The sequence below is a fragment of the Vicia villosa genome, linkage group LG1, assembly GCF_029867415.1.
Source record: "Vicia villosa cultivar HV-30 ecotype Madison, WI linkage group LG1, Vvil1.0, whole genome shotgun sequence".
NCBI lineage: Eukaryota > Viridiplantae > Streptophyta > Magnoliopsida > Fabales > Fabaceae > Vicia > Vicia villosa.
In genome coordinates this window covers 17922975-17945278 of record NC_081180.1, presented here as the reverse complement: position 1 = coordinate 17945278, position 22304 = coordinate 17922975, and the positions used below count along the sequence as shown (strand labels likewise).

The 22304-nt window shown below is 33.3% G+C and overlaps 1 protein-coding gene across 1 annotated transcript; it reads left to right on the top strand.

Annotated features, from left to right (window-relative positions):
- The first annotated feature begins 14509 nt into the window (after positions 1–14509).
- Positions 14510–15712, top strand: LOC131656930 (uncharacterized). The gene is made up of 4 exons (XM_058926503.1): positions 14510–14635; positions 14787–14909; positions 15070–15269; positions 15397–15712. The coding sequence occupies exons 1-4, from the start codon at positions 14510–14512 to the stop codon at positions 15710–15712; spliced, it is 765 nt and encodes a 254-aa protein (XP_058782486.1).
- Positions 15713–22304: the final 6592 nt, after the last annotated feature.

The window sequence follows — 22304 nt, the reverse complement described above, 5'->3', positions numbered from 1 at the left end:
AATTTGTCTCTTTTAAGGTACACTACTACAGAAAAGTGATACCATAATGGTTGGAAAAGGGATACCAAAATGGTTGACCAACCGGTGTGAGGTAAGAGATGATGGTATGTTTGATGCTTTCCACCACGGTCGTGCGACCGTGATTATATGTCAAGAAACGCACTACCTATCACTGCAGTTATTACAAACAACCATTATGATATACTTTAAAGAAAGTGTTTTAACAATGGCTGTTATAAACAACCGTTGTGATATATACATTGAATTTATCATAAATTATGTGGAATGCATATTTCGCCAATGCTCACTAAACATATAACCTTTTAGTCTGATCTAGAATATTATAATAAGGCAAATTAAGTAATATTAGAAGAACAAGTTACTCATTCAATGCTAAACAAGAATTCTTCAGCTCTGTATCTTTATTTCTCTCTTTAATCATTAGAACTTATTTTAATGCTCCTAGTTCTTCAAACCTTTCCTTCACCTCTAGTTCATTTTGCAACATATTCTTTACTTTGCAAACCAAATTAGAGGTGAAGGAAAGGGAGGTTGAAGAACTAGAAGCATTAAACCAAATTCTAATGATTAAAGAGCAAAATGCAGATAATGGTTCGAAGAATTTTTGTCTAGAATTGAATGTGTAAATTGTTTTCTAATATAACTTTATCTATCATATTACAATTTTCTAATGCAATCCGAAAAGTTATATATTCGGTATGGTGTTGGAAAAACCCGCAAACCACTTAAGATATAATAAACTCATCTAAAACAAATATTAACAACAACATTCATCAACAACAAACCTTAAACAACATATAACTTTTATATGTAACAACAACATCAATTCATAAAATGTGTCATAAACGTATATGTCCAATAATGGAATTCAAAATGAAAGGAAAGGGGGATGAGGTTGAAGTGAAAGCAGAAAACATGTGTTACTCGATAAATTTGCAGTGTTCGCACAAGTTTATTGCGCTCACTTTAGCTTCATCCGTGTTAATTTTTTTCATTCACTCATTCATCCATACCTACAAGTCAAAACAAGAAGAAGCATAAACATAAACACAAACAAGTCAAAACATTATGAAACAACCTATTGAAATCTAAACAATAATAAATAAAAAGAGTTTGAAACATAAACGAAATTGATGCATAAGTTCCGTGAAGTTGAACCTGGAGGTAGTCATAGGTTTGAAGAAGATGAAATCGCTGCATAAGTTTGGTGAAGACGAACCTGAAGGTAGCCATAGGTGAGATGAGTGACATAGAAGTTGGGTTATTGTTTTGAGAGAGAAAAGTGGAATATGCTAGAGTTTTCTTTTGAGAGAAATTGTTGTTATGTACTACGTGAGAGATAATTTCGCTTATATATAAATAAATATCACCTTTCACTACGGCTGATAAGACGAGGCATGATGAAATGATTGAACTTTATACCACAGTTGACTAAAATAACTATGGTGATATACAAGGAAAAATCCCATTTTGTGACGAAAAATGGAAATATGTTGGAGATGGGATCCGAACCCTATAACTCCTGGTACATTTCACTACGGTTTTTAACTATGACCGTAGTGAAATATCTTGTAGTAAATGCAAACAAAAGTCCAAAAATGAGTTATTTCCACCGTTAACATGAAGGTTGTCGTAATATTATGTTACGAAAGGTCTTTTTCATAGTAGTGGTGTCATATAATTCTCCCTTTCTTTTAATATTTATTTATTTATTTATTAGGATTTCTAGAGAAGAGGGCCATGAGGTTTGATGGAGGAAATTGTTGTTAATTGGTAGCTTATTTCGAGTGTATTTTAGTAGGAACGCTAGACTTAGAGCTTTGACCTTCCCCCACGTTTCCATTTATATATTTAATTTCTTCATGTGTTAACAATATCTCTTACGATTAAGGACCTCCAACTTGAATTCCATAAGCCCACATGGGACAACTTTCCGATTGGGTGGACTGAGGGATAACGGATACCATCTTTTCCTTTGTTTGTGAGGGCGATTTAGGACATTCCTTCATAGAGGTGGGACCTTATGAAGATTGGAGGGTGATTCCCCCTGAAGAAGACAAGAGTATATGTAACAAATTCGACAGGTGTATTGTTCCCATTTACGAATGCTAATTCTTCTTAATATGTTTTCACATTCCCTTCAACAATTATGAGGTCAATGTATCTATTTATTTATTAATCGCCCCTTCACAATTGCATCATGGTGAGTTGGGCCTACATCAACGTATTTTAGTATTTGTCTGAATACAAGAAGGGTGTGCCTACCACATCGCTCTTCTTACATCTGTTTAAAGCTCAATGCAACTATATTGATTCGACACAGGGCCAATGTCTGATAACTCTCATGTAGTGTACCTAGATGTTCAAGGTCTACTCAAAGAGCATGAAACATTTTAAAGATCGGTACTTCTTGGTTACTCTCCTCAGTGAGGTGGATCATACCAACATATGTACCATAAAGCTCGAATCACCCTATCAATGTTTTGATAAGTTCTCCATGTTTTTAACATATTTACTATTGGCTAGCAAACAAAATGAAATGTTACAAAATAATGCAATAGATGAAAATAACTCATCAGGTCATACTTGTCACAATGGGTGTAACCAATGTTCCATCTACTAAGGGTTTTCGTTTGTGGGGTCCTTTTTGAGTTGGTTACTCTCTATTCACCTAGCCCGGTGCAGGAATAGTTTGTGATTCTCCCAATCTGGTTGTAATGGAAGATACTTTGTGTTCATCGTCCTTCGTGGACGGGAGGAGTCCAACCATTAATTATGAGTTCGAGGAGTCAAAATAGGAAAGGTTGATCGTCCATCGATGTTAGATGCTTGAGAAAGACTTAAAGGAACCTGAATCTATGGGAGGAACTTCATCGACTTTGGTGGTCTTCCCACCTCGCTCTTTCCTGTCCTGGTGAGCAAACGACCGATGAGTATGTGAAGATAGTGGAAGACGATTTATCCATCGTTCATGTATATTTCAAAAATGCATTGCAACAGATGGAACATTTTTATTCTCAAATGCATATTTCACGAGAGAAAGTTCATCTAAATCGGGAAATTATGGATGGGAAGAAGATTACTGTTAGTGATGAGCCAAATGTATAGTTCCTTGTTGTTTTTTTTGTGTGTGTTTGGGGTGTTCGTACATCATGTAACTTCAGTGAATAGGTAAATTTTGTGGTTCCTACATGGCAATTTGTATTTTAAGGGCTCGCACCCTTTTGGTAACTAGTTGCTCTAGAGGCAAAGATGAGTCCTTATTACGTTGACCTCGAACCATGTTCTCACTTGGGGGGAAAGAAAGGGAATCGACCCTTGGTAGGGCACGATCCTCAAAGACGTTTAATGAAACTTCAAGCACGACCTTACAGAAAAATTTATCTCCTTTGGGACTTAAAGCAATTCTATAACAAGTAAATATAATGGTAAGTAATAGAAATTAAAGTACACATTTCCAGGCAGGAACCAAAAAATTTACTTATTCATTGAAGTTACACAAGGTACACACACCCCAAACACATAAAAAACAACAAGTAACTACACTTTCGGCTTATCACTAATAGGAACCGACTTCTCGTCCGTCATTTCTTGATCAAGACGAACTTTCTCTTGTGAAATATGCACACGAGGATAAAAATATTCCTCATGTGACAATACAACCTTTAAAGGTACATGCACGGCAAAGAAATTGTCTTCCATTACCATAACATATTCCTTAGCCATGGAAAGACTTTCAAGACGCATCTTCTAAAGGTCATCCTCGGTTTTCTTCCAACCTTATCAGACTTTTTTCAAAAAGGCCTCCAAAACCTCTATTGCCTTACGTGAAGAGTCCAACACCTAGTTGGCATATCCTTCGAATTTGTTACATATCCTGTTATCTTCTTCTAGAGGATCACCCCCATTCTTCACAAGGTACCAACATCGTTAAGACATGGTTTAAACCGCTCTCAAGAGCAAAGGCAAAGACGATATCTAGTGTATCTTGGTCTACCCACACTGATTAGTTCTCTCATGTGACCTTCTAGAATTCAGGTTGAAGGTCTTCGATTGTAAGAGATCTTGTTAACAAAAGAAGGAAGTAAATATAAATGGAAATGCGGGGCAAGGTCAAAGCCAAGTGTGGTTTTCGTGCTAAAATATACGCAAAATAAACCACAAATTAGCAACAATTTCATACATCAAACCCCATGAACCTCTTCTCCATAAAACCTAATATAGAAAACAAGAATGAAAGAAATGGAGATCCATGGTTTACCTTAAAAGAGGTAAGTTTTGGGAGCTCACACGTTGAAAGGTGGGGCACGAATTGGTCGAAGATGAAGGTTTGTGCAAGAAATTGGCAAAAACGAAGATATTGCTAACAAGTAAAAAGAAGAATTTCTCAAATTCACAAGCAGCGGGAAAATAGAATAGTAGTAGCCCAAAAACTTCTTATATGCATTTCTACATCAGTGAACTATATGATCTAACACATTGAAAAGTGTGAACCATACCACCGATGGTCAAGATCTCATCGGGGACTATTAAGCTCAATCGAGTATCATAGGACATGAGGAACATCATTACTCTAAGACATAGAGACACACGTCAGAACTTCCTTACGAAACATTGTTAATGCATATATTTTGAGGGCTAATGGCATCTCATAAAAACTCTTCACTTGTTTTTGTTAATAATCGGCTTAAATTTGTACATGGCAAAACCCTTATTTTGTAGAATACAAACAAGAGCGTGTGGGCAACTATTCTGGATTGTTCACAAATCCCATAGAAAATGGCTCAAGAGTAAAATTTAAGTTGAAAGATATACAAAGTAGGTATAAATTTATTCTAACTGATAATTATGCATTGAAACACATAAATTAATGTCCAATTCAATTTAACGACAGCCAACAAAATTACACCACATCATACATGAGAGATTTCTACCTCTCTTGATACATAAGATTAAACCGCATCATTTCAAATGTTCATACATATTATCACTCACACGTTAATTCTAATTTTTCACATTGACTTAGATGTTAAATTCATAATCTTGTAGATTTATCGTGCTTTATTGCATCGAAATTATTGCTTTACCGCAACAAAACACAACTTAACAATCTCTTTTATGGTTTCTTGTTCCTAATCAAACATTAATTTTTTTTAACATTCAAGTACTAACCCTATACTTTAGGTTGTTAGCCCTATAATTTAGGTTGTCTTGTTGTCTCATATCGTAGCTCGAATGGGACATCCCAACATTAATTAGAAGTACATAAATAAAAGAGGGGTGCTATGCTTACACCTCAGTATTACACTGTATCTTACACCTGAAAAAATACCAACATAGAGATGTATTCATTTATATTAAAATCAGTGAAAAAATAATTATTTAATATATAAGAAAACCAAAGCGTATAATAATACGGTGTAGTTGTCAAAACTTGGTGTAAGAGTATCAATTCTACAACCTCACACTAGTATCTCTTTCATTTACTCAATATGTATCTTTCTTTTCCATGCATCTTTCACACCGATATTTATATTTTATCCTACAAGAAGCTAAATAGCAATACAACATTTGCAGTTCAATTATAGTGACAACAATAACAATATTTTATTGAAGACATTACCACGTACAATAATTTATTTTAGAGTAAAAAATGAGATGAGAAATATATTTATGGTAGGGACAAGATAGTGACTTGTAAGAACGGAAAACGACGAAGGTAGATAAGGCCGCAATTTACGGCTTTTGGCGGAGATGTTCCCAACCAGTCATTACACCACACACTAAATTATCACTATTTTTTGTTTTTTTTAGTAAGCTTTTATAACCGTTTGTGGACAGGATGGAATATATTTTTCTTAATAGATAAGACTCGTATTTCATTAAGACTCATTGTATAAGTGATGGGTACTTCTTTTTCTTAAAGAAAATTATAACTTTTTATTCCAAAAACATTGAAAGTTCAAGCGGATCTAAGATTCAGGGTATACATCTCAGATAACTAACATTTTATACATATTTTTTAATAATTTTATTTAATAAAATATGTTAATTTTAAAAATTAATTATTAGATTTTTTATTTTTATTTCTTATCAAATTTATTTTTAATTTTTATTATATTTATGTTATATTATTTTAAATTATATAAGAAAAAATTACAATTTAATATTTTACCTTATTATATTCATTTTTCACTTATCTCATATTAGATAAAAATTTAAACTAAATAATTAAAACATGAAATTTTAAAACTAATTTATTCTATTATATTGTATCAAAATACATTGCGATGAAAAATAATTTTATTATGTCTCTTATATTAACCAAAAATGAGGTGGTGAGGAAGTTTAATTGGTATGTATTGTTTGTAGTGGGAAAATACATTAATTTAGGTGTTTTAATTAGTTAACACAGGGAGATGTAACCAATTACAGTTGGAAGGAAATCACTTCTAAACAACAAAAAATTGAAATTATCGCAAGTGTAACCGGTTAACACTGTTTTGCTTTAATTGTTGTAACAATTGTATATGGTTAATGCTTTATGTTAACCGGTTATAGGTATGAGCTTTTGGTTTTTATGTTAGTTTGATTATGTGTTTTGTGTCCCAATCACTTTGTAACACTTGTATAAATGTCTTGGAGACATCCTTATCATTAGTAATAAAAATTATCATTCTCACCCTCAATTATCTTTCTCTCTCTCTCTCTCTCTCTCTCTCTCTCTAATTCCTTTCTCTCTCACTACCTCTTTCTCCACATACTCTATAGCTTATCAATTATGTGATTGTAAGTTCAAACATTTGGCATCAAGAGTTTGGTTCTGATCCACAAACACCTAGTGTGCATGAATTCTGTCTCCAATGATAGAGTCCTTACAAACCTACCAACCCTTGATGCGAAGAATTATGACAAATGGTGCAAGAAAATGAAAGTGTTGTTTAGCTACCAAGATGTTCTTGAAGTGATCAAGAATGGGGTGAATCCCCTTGTCGAAGGTGCAACAGATGCACAATGAGCAACACAGAAGTAGAGAAGAAGAAAGACTCAAAACATTGTTTTTGATCCATCAATGTGTGGATAATGACAACTTCGAAAAGGTTGGTGATTGCGAATCGTTAAAGCAAACGTGTGAAGTCTTAGAAAAGGCATATGCTGGAGCCGATAAAGCAAAAGTGGTTAGGATACAAACCCACAAACGTCAATTTGAATTGATTTAAATGGAGAAAAATGAGACAATCAATGATTACGTGTTGCGAATTACTCGATTGGTGAACCAAATCAAGGTGTGTGGAGAAATTGGTTATGAGCAAAATATTGTGTCGAAGATCTTGCGTTCTTTAATGACAAGATTTGACAACATTGTGGTGGCGATAGAAGAATCGAAGGATCTTGCGACATTGAGCAAAGATGAGCTTCAAAGCTCTCTTGAGGCTAATGAGCAAAGGGTGGAGGAGAGAAAAACGGCCCATGAAGAGTAAAGAGAATTTTCCGAATTTTGGTGGAAAAGCGTCCCAAAATTCAAAGAGTTCGACTCGTCAAAAAGGTGAGAGTTGTTGCAGCAAAAATGATGGTCAAGGAAACTTTACAAGCAGAAGGGGAAAGTTTGACATAAGCAAGGCGTAATGCTTCAATTGCCAAAAGTTCGATCATTTCGCAAGAGAATGCAACACAAAACAGAGGGAAACTCAAGGAGATGAAGTCAAGATTGCTAGAAAAGAGGTGTATGATGATAATACAATCTTGGTCATGATCACAAAAATTGAATGCAGCAGCAGTAGACTGCATGGAAGCAATAGCAGTTTCAGGAATGCTATAGAAACGTTTGCGGAAGAAAACATTATGGTGAATGTGAGAGAAGGAGTCTAGCGCAACGAAAAGTGGTACTTGGATTCTGGTTGTTCTACGCATATGATGGAGAGAAAGGATTGGTTTGTCAAAATTAACCAATCCACGAAAAATAAAGTGAAATTCGCGGATGACACCACTTTAGCGACCGATGGGATCAGTGATGCTTTGATCATGGAAAAAGGATGGTGGACATTCCTTGATCAAAGATGTATTTTACATTCCTGAAATCAAATGTAACCTTCTAATTCTTGGCCAATTGCTTGAGAAAGGTTATAAGATTCGCATGGAAGACAAGATGTTGTTATGGATGCAAACGGAGTTTTGGTCCTTAAAGCTCATATGGCTACCAATAGAACTTTAAAGATTGAATTGAAGGTTATGGAGCATAGGTTTCTTGCTACAAAGGCAATTCAATAAGAGTGGTTGTCGCAATACCCTCCCGGGCATCTCAATTTTCGAGATCTCATTGTATTACAAAGGAACATAATGGTAATCGGGTTGCCATTCATCAACCTACCAGCTGAAATTTGTGAAGAGTGTGTGCAAGCGAAGCAACACAAGGGTAAATTCAGCAAGGATGCAGGTTGTAGAACCAAGCATCACCTTGATGTGGAGTATTTCGATGTGTATGGGCCGATGCAAGTTGATTAGTATGGTAGAAATGGATACTTTGTCACTTTTATTGACGATTATAGTTGAAAGCTATGGACATACCTAATTAAGATAAAGGATGAGGTATTCAAAGTGTTTAAGAATTTCAAGTCCATGGTTGATCAACAAAGCGGTCACAAGCTCAAAGTTCTCAAAACGATGGTGGAGGCGAGTATGTCTCAAATGACTTTGAGAAATTTTGTGATGAAGAGGGGATAATGCATGAGGTAGTACAACCCTATACACTGCAGAAAAACGGCGTTGCCGAAACAAAGAATCGATCGATTATGAGCAGATTCAGAAACATATTAAAAGGGAAGAACTTGCCGAAAAAGTTATGGGGAGAGGCGGTATCCAAAACTGTCTATTTGTTGAATAGGTGTCCTACAGAAAAGCCTGAGAAGATAACACCGGAAAAGGCATCGTCTAGATTCAAATCAAATTTGAACTATTTGAGAGTTTTAAGTTTAGTGGCGTGTCGACATGTTGCGGGTCAACTTAGAAAGAAGTTGGATGACAAAGGGTAGATGGTGATACTATTAGGGTATCATCCTACTGGAGGTTACAAGTTGTTTGAAGATGAAAACAAGAGGATTGGGATCGACCGAGATGTTGTAGTCGACGAATTTAAGCAAGTGGAACAACTTGTAACTGGTTATAGCTAGTTGTTAACCAGTTACATGCTGGCGTTAGCCGGTTACCAGAAGCCGTTAATTAGTTATAGGTACGAATTTTCAGATTCTGGAGAAGCTGAAACTGCAGAAGCGTCACACGTCTAAGCCAAAACTAATGAAAATGTGAGAAGACCAACTAGGCAAAATGGTTTTCCTCAAAGACTCCAACATTGTGAAGTATTCCTCGACAATGAAATCAATAATGATGGTGATTTCAACGATTTGAACTTATGGCCGAATCCAAACCCGTTAAGACGGAGGAGACTTTAAGTGATGCAAAGTGAATTTGTGATATGAAGGGGGAACTAGAATCAATTGAGAAAATCAATACTTAGGAGTTAGTTAATTTTCCAAAAAGAAAGCATCCGATTGGTGTAAGATGGGTCTACAAGGTGAAGCAAGTCCTAAAGGTGAAATAATCAAGCTTAAGGCTCGATTAGATGAAAATGTATTTTGGCAAAGAGAGGGTATAGACTTTAATGTGGTATTTGCATATGTTTTTAGGATCGAAACCATAAGGCTAGTTATTGGTATTGCGAATAGAAAATATTGGTTCATCAATCAAATGGATGTGAAGTATGTGTTTTTGAATGGTCCGCTTGAAGAAGAAGTATATGTAGAACATCCCCTCTCTTTGTTGTGAAAAACCAAGAGGGAAGATTCTACAAGTTGAGAAAGTAGCTATATGGTTTGAAGCAAGCTCCGAGAGATTGGAACAAAAGGATAGATAGTTCCCTAATTGATGTTGGCTTTAAGAAATGTGTGTCTGAACATGGATTTTATGTGAAGACGCATACAAATGAAGAGATGGTCATTGTTGTCTATACGTAGACGAATTATTGATCACGAGAAGCAACAAGAAGAGTAATTCTAACTTAAAGAGTGAGCTTATGAAAGAATTCGAGATGAGTGACCTTGGTATCATGGCATACTTCCTTGGCCTAGAGTTCCACAAGTATAAAAGGGGACTACTTATGCACCAATGGAGATATGCTCTTGAGATATTGAATAAGTGTGATATGGAGCATTGTAATGCTGCCATTACACTAATTGAACTAAGGTGACAACTGTCCAAGAATGAAGAGGAGTAGAACGTAGATCAAACTCAATATAGAAGGTTGATTGAATCATTACATTACTTATGCAATATGCTGCCAGATTTGGCATAGTGTCGGTATTGCGAGTAGATTCATGGAGAGACCAAAGGTGTCTCACTTGGCAGTAGTCAAAAGAATCCTAAGATACGTCAAAGGGTCTATTGACTGTGGAACTCTCTTTCCCGCAGCGGATACAGGCAAAAAAATACAATTTTCTTGGTTTTACGGATTTCAATTGGTGCGGAGATAAAGATGATTGAAAGTTTACAGCTGGATACATCTTTATGTTTGGTGGAACATCAATCTCATGATGTTCGAAGAAGGAGTCAGTAGTTGCACTTTCGTCTTGTGAGGCCAAATATATTATCGCTTTGTTATGTGCGTGCCAAGTCGTGTGGCTAATGAATCTTTTGAAAGAGCTAGGAAGCAATGAGGGTGAGGTTGTTACGCTCTTGGTAGACAACGTTTCCGTTATTGATCTTACTAAGAACCCAATTCCACATGGGAGGAGAAAACACATTGAGATGAGGTTTCACTACTTGAGGGAGCTTACTAGTGAAGGCAAGTTAAGATTGGGATATTGTAGAAGTGAAGACCAAGTTGCTAATTTGCTGACTACCAGATTCACAAATAATATGTTCAAAAGCTTAAAGATGAGCATGGAAATGGAAGACTTGGATCACTTGAATTAAGGTAGCGTGTCGTGTGAAAATACATTAATTCAAGTGCTGTAACCGATTAACACAGAGGTGTAATCGGTTACAGCTGGAAGAAAATCACTTTCGAGCAGTAGAAAACAGAAACCATCGTAGGTGTAACCGGTTAACACTGTTTTGATTTAATTGTTGTAATTGATTTGTGTTAACCGGTTATAGGTTTGAGTTTTTGGTTTTTTTGTCATTTCAATGATGTGTTTTGTGTCCCAATCAATTTGTAACAGTTGTATAAATGCCTTAGAGGCATTCTCATCATTATTAGTAATGAAAATTGTATGTTCCAACATTGTTGAGTTAAATGAACTATAATTTAGTTCAAATTCTAGCGGTGGCGTTTATTTAAATTTAATCATTACTATAAATAAATTGTAAATATTATAACTCAATATTTAATATATATATATATATATATATATATATATATATATATATATATATATATATATATATATATATATATATATATATATATATATATATATATATATATATATATATATATATATATATATATATATATATATATATATATATATATATATATATATATATATATATATATATAATCAACAAGTAAACTTTTATTCTTAATGATAATAATAAGGCTATTTATGTCTTTTCAACAGTCAGCTTTTTTGAGACAAAAACTAAGGCACATGGGCAATAGGTATGTGAATCGGATTTGGCCTCATTGGGAGGGCCCTTTCAGTTGCATCACACGAGTGATGAATGAGGCCATGTTAGTGTAAGAATTTTTGTCTCCAAATTTCTTATGTACAAACAATGCATGCTGCCCCTATATCGTATTCATGCTACTGTCTCCTTAATTCAATTCTTGTCCACTTGTTACTCCAAAAAAAAACTATTGGCCACTCCTTTCAACTTGTATATATTCTACTCTATTTTTCAGATGATAAAATTGGATTTAATTGCACTTTTGTATACAGTTTCATGATTTGTTTGTTCATAATTTGTTTAGACAAATGATAAAGATGGTATAAAGTTGTTCAAAATTTAATTATTATGATGGATTTAGGTACCTAATGTTTTGTCTTGTTTTTTTTGGTTTAACATGATATTGATTTAATTGTAAGGTTTAATTGTGGATGGCCTTAATACAGAATTAGGAGGTGAGATGTTTGGCTTCACCATGTTGGATCTTGTCGAACAGTTCATTATTGACTTAACTAGTAGAAAGAAACACACTACCAATCACATTTTTAATGATTTGTACTATTATTGCCTAAATTAACGGTGAAGTTTCAAAAATATTATTTGAGTTTTTTTTTTAAGATAGAATAAATATTAAATTGAAAGAAGGAAGAATTAAACCGCGGCCAAGCTCATAGAAATTGGCAAACAATCCAACAAACCACTGTCAGTCTATACAGGAAGAGATCATCCTCTTTTATTGATTTGAAGGTGACATATTTTCTGAAGAGATATATGGAAGGTTAGGATTGTATATATAAATAGAAGTAAGAAGAAATATATGTAATGTAAGATTTAAAAAAAAAAACGCGTTTTTAATCTAGAGAAGAAAGTTAAAGACCATATCATTCCACAAATCATGTGGTTTAAATATTTTAGATCTGTAATACAAAATGGTAGAGAAATAGAAGGGATGTAAACCACCGAATTCAAGTAGAATGGTTGAAGCGGATGAGAGCTTTATGGATTTTATGTAACACAATGATACTGTTCAAGTTAAAGGAAATTTTTTATCGGACTGCAGTAAGATTTGCGATGTTGCGTGTGATAGAATGTTGGGTGGTTAAAAATTTACACAAAAATAAAATAAGCATAACGGATATGAGGATATTGCGTTGGATATATGGAAAAATTAAACATGATAACATTAGAAGTGACAACCAAGGCCTAAGACATATTGAGGTCTGAGGCGAATTTTATATTCAATATTTTTAGTTGATAATAGAATCATTATATTCATATTTAATTGAAAAAAAATCTTAAATAAATGTTTATTTATTTTTAATTTAACTATTATTTAACCTTTTGATTTGGACTATTGTTGGCTATTTAAGATTAAATTTTGGCTAAACTAAAATTAAGTAACGCCTAATGTTATTATTATTTATTTTTAAACTTTTTATTTTTTCTTGGCAATAATTATTATTATTATTTATTTTTAAATTATTTGTAACAATTTTTCAAATGTTCATATCACCGTGGTCGGTAGGTTATACTTTTTACTTCAAAATAATTAAAATGTATTTCAATTTGTTAGAAAACCTTGGTACATCACAAACATTGAATAATAGATAACAAATTTGGAGGCTCAAGGCGGTGACCTAGGTCTCCTATCCCTTGAATTGGGCCGGTGACAATATTAAGAAGAGTGTTTGAGTAGCATATATAGTAGAATAGATCGTAAAAAATAAACTTAGGTGGTTAGAGAATGTAAAAAGAAGTCATGTAAATTTTATGGTAAAAAGAATAGATCAAATTAAGAGGAGTAAAAGAGTTAGAGATAAAAAATACTTAAAGATAATTATAAAATAAATTAATAAAAGAAATTTTGAGATTAATATTTTAGATAAAAGTATGGTCTTAAATAGAACATTCTGAAATAAATTAATGGATGTAGTCGATCTTTCATAATGTGATAAAAGTCGGTTGTTATTAGAAATTGTTGTTGAGTGTTAAATTCTTAATGTGATTGAAAGTTATTATTTATGACTAATCGAGGATGAAAATTTAAGTTTACTTATGTTATAACTTATGATCAAATGCATGCATTGTAATCAGAAAAAGAAATCCACTGTAACAAGAAGACATACGTGTTTATCTAGATAAATTATCTTAATACATTAATAAATTCTGATCCAAATGAAAATAAAATGTTAAGAGTTTTTTTTTTTTTTAAATTCTTGATAGCTTTTGGTTTTCTGTTCTAAGAACTTTATAATTAAAATATAATTTTGTTGACTTTAATTTTTGAGATAAACCACTATCTTTACTTAGTCTCATTATTAACACTATTATAAATAACACATTTTATTTTAGACGCAAAATATATTTAACATCGACTACACAAGTGAGGTAGTAAATGGGGCATGAATATTGTGATATAATTCAAGTTAAGTAATACAAGTCCAAGTTAATTAAGGCTTGTTACTTACTTAATATACATTATATATATATATATATATATATATATATATATATATATATATATATATATATATATATATATATATATATATATATAAAAATAGATAGATAGTTTGTAATTTAATTTGTACAATTTTCAATAATATTAAATCTTATTTCCTTATTCTCTATCTTTTTCTTATCACTAAAAGTGTCTCACACACTAACAAATTGGTATCGGATCCTGGTTCATGTTCTTGATTGTGTTTTCAAGAACTTCAGGTTGGTGGCCGTGCTTCTAGAGAGTGTGAATCAATTGCTGCAAAGATGAATGATACTAATGGCATTCCGAATTCTAAAAAATTAGAACCGATGGAGCAAGCAGATGAAGTCCTTGTTCGGTTTTCATGAAACCCTAGAAGTGATAGAAAACAACATTTCTGAGCTTGCTCATGATGCAACCGATGTGCAGGAAACTGCACATAAGGAGGTGAAGAAGAAAGATTGCAAGGTGCGTATTGCATTCAATCAATGGTAGATTCAAAGAATTTTGATAAGATCTCTCATGCTGAATCAGTGAAAGAGGAATGGATATTCTTGTCAAGTACTATGAAGAAGGTGAGAAAGTCAAAGTCGTTAAATATATGACTTTGTGACGGCAGTATGAATTACTGCAAAGGGGAGAAGATGAAAAGATTGCAGGCTATGTGTCGAACGTGCAGATTCTCTTCCATCTCATGAAGGGTTGTGGTGAAACCTTAACTGATAAGATGATAGTTGAGAAGGTAATGCGTACGTTGACCTCTTACTTTGATCACATTATCGTAGCTATTCAAGAGTCCAATAATCTTGAAACCCTAAATTTGGAAATTTTGGCTGGTTTGTTGGAGGTGTATTAGGAATGTCGAAAGCAAAGGGGTTAAAGATTTGATACAAACACTAAAGGCTCAAACATGGAAGAAGCATGGTGGTTCCAACAAGTTCATAGGAAAAAGAGACAAGACTCAGAGTAAGAAGTCTCGGTCGAACCCTCATAAGCACAAGGTCGATGATAGGACTTATGAATCCTTGAAAAGAGGAGAAAGAAACACCTATCAGAAAGACAAAGAAGAGAAAAAAGGTGTGAAGTTCTATAAATGTGAAAAGTGGGTCACTTGGCTAATAAATGTTGGTACAGGAAACATAAGGGAGCAACAAAAGGTAAGGACGAAGGAGCGAACCATGCACGTCAAAATTTAGATGATTCTAATGATTTGATGGTTGTGGCTACAGCTGTAGATGCCCGTGTGGACTCCAAGATTCGGTTCCTCGATCTGGCTGCTCAAACCACATGATTGGTCAAAAGGTGTGGTTGGAAGATTCCGATGATTTGAAGAAGAGTAAGGTAAACCTTGCTAATAATAGCTCGTTGCAAGCAGAAGGTAATGTCGACATAGTTATTCAAAGGAGTAATGGAGTGAAAGCTATGATTAAATATGTACTTTATGTACCTGGAATAAAGTACAATCTGCTAAGTGTTGGACAACTAGTCAAAAAAGGTTTCTCAGTGGTTATGAAAGATGGAGCCTTGGAACTGTTCGACACTTGAAATAATTTTGTCTTGAAATCTACTTTGTCGAAGAATAGGACATTTAAGATCATGATCAATCCAACTAAGGTATAATGTCTAAAAATAATTATCGACCAGAAGAATAGTTAGTTGTGCGTTTGATGTCTGGTCATCTGAATTTTCGGTCACTCAATCAACTGATCACTCGGGATATGGTAACAAGTATACCAAGTCTTGTGATGCCCGATAAACTTTATGAAAGTTTCTTATTAGGGAAGTAATCTAGAAATCCTTTCGTTTTAATTATGCCAATGAGATCCTCCTGCATACTCGAAGTTGCACATTCAGATGTATATGGCCCTTTTGAAGAGCATGACATTGGTGGAAACAAATAATTTGTTTCGTTTGTCAGCAAGTATAGTCGAAAGCTTTGGATCTATATGATCAAGCGAAAGGACGAAGTATTCGAAATCTTTAAGATATTCAAGATGCTTGTCGAAAACTAGAGTAAGAAGAATATCAAAGGTCTACAAACAGATAGAGGTCACGAATACACATCCAAGATGCTCCATTTAGATAGAGGTCGCGAATATCAAAGGTCTACAAACAGATAGAGGTCGCGAATATCAAAGGTCTACAAACAGATAGAGGTCGCGAATACATAAGTAAATATTAGTAGCTCGAGGATTTTTTCAGAGAGAAGAAGTCGATTAATGTGAAGTATATGCTCCATTAGCAAGATTGGAGACTGTTCGACTAGTGGTAGCCTTGGCATGAAAGCAAGGCTGGTTGACATTTCACTCAGATGTGAAATCAACATTTTTTAATGGACCTTTATATATGAAGAGGTGTATAGCACATAACCTCCAAGGTTTGTGATTCCACTATCAAATATAAAAGTTGACACTTGACATCACAAAATGTTGAAAATAGATTTGAGATCTTAACAAATAGAGAACAACAAAACACACATCAATTAACATATTTCACATCTTAAATACATATCAAAACTATTTTGTAACAAGACTAGAAGAAGTTTTGTTAAAGAAGAAGAAACAAAAAAATATAAAAAATATGATAATTAACGAAGATAACTTGAACACGGAGAAGGCGACCATGACATATCGTAGTGATGGTAGTGGGAGCAATAATTTAGGCAGACAGGTAGAGAAGTAGTTCAATGAAGTTAAGTTTTTGGGACTGATGATTTCTACTTTCTATGTTTTGAAGTTTGGTTTTAGATGCATGTTTTGCTAAAAGGAAGAAAGTGAAAACAAAGATAGAGAATAGTTGGACCGACATAAATTTTTAGCTTAATGATGGATGAAATAAAATACTTAGAGCGTAATTATTTTCATTGGTTCAATTCATCGTTTTGGCGTTTCCTAAAAACAAAAACCAATAGCATAATCAAACCACATCAATTTTCATTGGTTTGATTCGGTTTCAGAACCGAACCATAAACAGTCAGTTTTATTTCGATTTGGTTTAATTTGAATTGTTAATATAATTGAGTTTTTTTTATACAATTACACCCCTACTTTCAATTAGGGGTGGCAAAACGGGTCGTGGCCCCGCTGGGCCGACCCGCGCACCCGCCAAAAAATGGCGGGTTGGGTTGGGATTTTAGGCCCGCCGCTCGCCAAAGCTTGCCCTGCCAAAACTCGCCGTCCGCCATAGTTCGTCCCGCCAATGTCCGCCGCCCGCCAAAGCCCGCCCCTTCTCCAAAATTCCCTCTTTTTTAGTTAATTCTAGTAATTCCAATTCTTGATGGTTTATTATATATATTTATTTGTAAATATATGTAATATTTTTTTAAGTAAAATTTGTTAAAATGTTGCTTTTATAAAAAAAAAATTTAAAAATAAGTGGAAAATTTAATTAAAAGGTAAAAAAAACTTATTAATCTATTAAAAAATATAAATAAAAATAGGCGGGCAAGCCCGTCGCCTGCCAACCCGCCATATTGACGGGGCGGGCATGATTTTTATGCCCATTTCACTTGGCGGGCATGCCCGCCCCGCTCGTTTTTTGGCGTGTTTAAGGCAGGACGGGCGGCCTGTTTTGCCATCCCTACTTTCAATACTCATAAATTGGATCATATCACTTAGAAACTAGAAACTGTTCTAGATTTTTACTCAAATGACAAACTATAGTTTTAATTACATTTTAGGTTACATTTGTATTATCATACTCATGAAAAATATTTTTATTTATAATTACAATTTTCTTTACTCATTCTGTACGCTAAAAATGGTATTTTTATTACACGAAAAATAATATATTCTCTTTAAATTAATTAGAGTGGTAAATCACCATTTTGGGATAATAAACATGACAATAGAAAACCAAACAACTTAATTTTAAATTGAAGAAATATTTTGTTAGTGTGATAAAATAAGAAAATAAAAAGTACATTCAAATCTTTTTTTTTTTTGTGTAAGAAATCACATTAAAGGAAGAACTAAGGGTTATTCAACTTTGATACACATAATCGGTCAAAAACCGCCACAAAACGAAATTACAAACCAAATAAGATTACGACATAAAATACCAAGGGTCTTTGCTAAAATCGTAAAAACTATAATTGAAATGAGTAATATCGCCAAAAGAAGACCATCTCCAAACGAAAAATTTAACATTCTAAACCATGTTGTTGGTGTTCCAAACCTTATTCTTAAAACCAGCGTCATTCCTTGTCAACCAAATAATTCACGAGGTGGCTAACCAAAACACCTCCAACTTGCTTTCTTTAATCTTTTTACACGGTCAAAAGAATGTCACTCCATAAAAGATGGGAGACATTCATCCTCCACCACACCCGGAAATTTCACACAAGAAATTATTTTCCTCCAAACAATATTGATCACGTCACATTTAAAAAAGATATGGTTCCTATCTTCCCAGTGATTATCACAAAAAATACACTTTAATACCTCTATATCTCAAAAGATCTTTAGTGGGTAATCTATTCACAAAAAGTCTTCATCCGAAAGCTTTAATCTTGAACGGCACCTTCATCTTCCTTTTTCTCTTACAACTTAATATTATGTTTAGTTCTCTTATTTTATTATGCTCATAAAATATTTTCTTATTTTTTAAAAGTATTTCATTTTTAAATATTACATTTATTGTAATTTTTATTTCAACTCATTAAAAAAAAGTGATTTTTTTTAATAAAGATGATATATTAAAAAAAATACACAAAAAAGCAGGGACTATATAAGAGCCACTCAAAAACAAAAGAAACTTAAAAAATTGTATTTCAAATTTGTATTTTACAAAATTTTATATAATATCTACATGAGTCGGTTTGGATTGAATTTAACCAAAATTATGACTCAACCTATATATAGTATAGTGGTTTGGGTGACGTAAAATAACTACCCATGACATTATTGAGTCTGTTTGGACAAAACCAAAAATTTGTGACTTGGATTGGATTGAATAGTTTAATCTATTACTGCTATTTTTTAAACATCGAATGTCTAAATGCACGATAAAATTCATCATAAATATATTTGTAAAAAACAAAGTTAAATTATAGTTTCTCTGGTCTGGGCCGAGCAGGCCCAACGCTTACCTTAGGGCCGAGCATGCCCAATCCCTTACCCTGGCCGAATAGGCCCAATCACTCAAGGCCCAATAGTACTTCCTGTAGTCGTTGTGGAGTCATCCCCACGTAAGACCACATGGTCAAAACAGTTGCGAGGGAATTGGGTAACCACCTCCGAACCCTACGCCATGCTCATCCAGAACTCGAAGCCAACCGCTGACTCAGCCCTAATGTAGGGGGTTCTGGCAGTTTCCTAGCACGTGGGCCTCCCTCTGAATTTGACCCAATTAGGGAATCTTGGCCCAGCGCTGGGGGCTATAAATACCCTCTTTCACTAGAGGGTAAGGTAACATCATTCTTTCCTACTTTACCTTGTGTTTGCTCTTCTCTGGTTGCTTTCTCACTTTGGCATCGGAGTACCTTGCAGGTACACCCCCCGTTCTTCAAGTCCACCGCAACTGACCTCAACGATCCACTCCGATTAAGTAAAATCAATAGTAACACCTAGAATTAAATAAAATATTTGCAACTTACAAGAATTATCATCAAAATAATTAAACTGTGACTTTCTAAATAATTTAAAACTATTGCTTACAAAATAAAAGATGTTCAAAAAATTGTCAATGAAACAATCAAGATTAAAAATATAAAAGTAATCAATTATCAAATTAAAAAAAAAAATACTCAATAATCTGATCCAATTCATTTTTTTTTGGTTGATTTGGATAGGTTATGTTGAATTTATTGAACCCATATACACCCCTAATAATATTCAAAGATATTTTAACCTAACTCATACTCCAATCCACATTTTTTTGAGTATAATTTATTCAAAAATGGTGATTATCAGCGTGAAAAGTAGGAATTCGGTGTTATAGTTTGACTATATATTGAAAATCACCGTTTTTAGACTAAAAATCACAAGACTTAAATGCACTATTAATTTTTTCTAGTCTAATGTTTTTTTTTTTTTAATATATTTTAAAATTCAGTTTCTTAGTTCCTCAATTTTACTCTTCTTGTAAATTTTTGGTCTCCTTCACTTTTGTAGATAATGCAATGAAGATTTGCATATATTGATTTATTTTTTATGATGAGCTAATGATTATTAAAATAAAAAAAATTATTAATTAATATTTTTAGGTGACGTCTTAGATGAGGTAGCATTTAATTTTAAATTCTTCACCAAATCATCCAAAATATACCGCATTCCTCACCAATATATCATCCAAAATATACAGTTAAATCTATTCAAAATAATTTAACGCTTCAGATTAGTTTTTTTTTTTTATATATAAAAAGAGTAGTGCTCTGCATTCTCTATCCAATCCCTGCTCTTTTATTTTGTTCATCAATTTTCACAAAATTGTTTTTCGTTTTCTTGTTACCCATATATTCATTGTTACATGATCTACTTCCATATCCAGCATGTCAATGCCATTAATGGTTATAATTTCATTAACATTGCTTTCCTCCACTTGATTTCTTTTTCGGTTAGTAAGAAATTAACTTTTGGAAACCTTACAATGGACTGGAGGTGAAGGGTTTTTTTTTTTTTACCAGAACAAATTTAATAGATTTCATTCATCAAACAATGATCAATACAAGAAGGTACCATATTAAGGATACTACGCCTAGATAAATAATTAACCGCCTTAGCTAACGTATGGGTAGCCGAATTCGCTTGACATTTAATGAACTTTACCTCAAAGTTCAAAAATAAAAGCAACAAATTTTGAATAGTCTTAATAATAACATGAGATAAATAAACTTTAACTTAAAGACTATATTCAGAGTTACCAACAAGTTTAGTATGAATACTCTTGATTACAAGTTGACAACCACTTTCAACAATAACATGAGATAATTGAAGACAGATGACATTTTAGATTGCTTCCTTTAGAGCGGTGACTTCAGCTTCAATGACGGAAAGAAGACTCACATCCCAAGATACACCTGGTTTGATAAATCTCCCCAAATGATCCATAAAACACCACCCTCTATTAGTAGTACCATAAACTTTATTGAAACCTGCATCAACATTGCCCTTCACTTGAATAATCGTAGGTGGAATCCACACCTCTGAATTATTATTAGCAACATTAGAGTTTTGCTTCTCTCTAGCTAAAAATAATCATACCAATTGTGATAGGCTTGTAAATCAATCTGCATAGCAACTTCTCGAATATCTTACCAAACCACATTATTTCTACTTCTTCAAAGAACCTCAAGCAAAACAACAAATCTACCCGCATCCCTACGGTCATCACGGCTAAAAAATAAAAAAAATAAGGGAAGTGAAGGTTAAAAACTTAATTTTTTTTCTTAAACTATATAAAAAATCTATAGTAGTTTTTATAATTGCCAGATTTAAATGATTCATTCACTTTTGATTGAATTAAAAAACCATAAATTTTATAGTATCTAATTAATTTTCTCTTAAACATTCTTATATGACATTGTTAAAAAAACTAATAAAATTATAGTTTTTTCTTTAAAAGTTAAAACCTATACATTAAATGCATCTACTATTCTTCCTTATGCATATTCTATATTCTATGCAACCAACCAACTAAATTCAAAATTCAGATTCGTCAATTCGAACCAAGGATTTGTACTTCCACATCTTTCTGTCTTAGACCTTTTACATCATTATCTTTCACGGACTCCTTGATTCTGAGTTTACTGTCGACAACGAAGTTCCTCTTCCTTAAAAACCACCATGCTCATTAGAGGTAAAGCTTGGCATAGTGGTTAAGGCTTGGGTCTTAAGAGTGTGCTCCTTTTAAGGTTCCAAGTTCAGATCCTAATAGGTGCAAACAATTCATGTGTTGGGTCAGTCCATACAGAACTTTGCTCTAGCTTTAAACGAGCCCCGCAAGTGGACGGTGAAAATGGTTCCTTTGAATTAGTTCGGGGAAGATATTCATGATCAAATATGAACTCTACAATTATTTTAAATAGATTCAATGATATATTATTGATGGTACATTAACATTGGTGAGAGACTTAAAATAAAAATTAAATATTATAAATAAATCAACAGATGTGCCTGTCTGATATTATAATTATTTT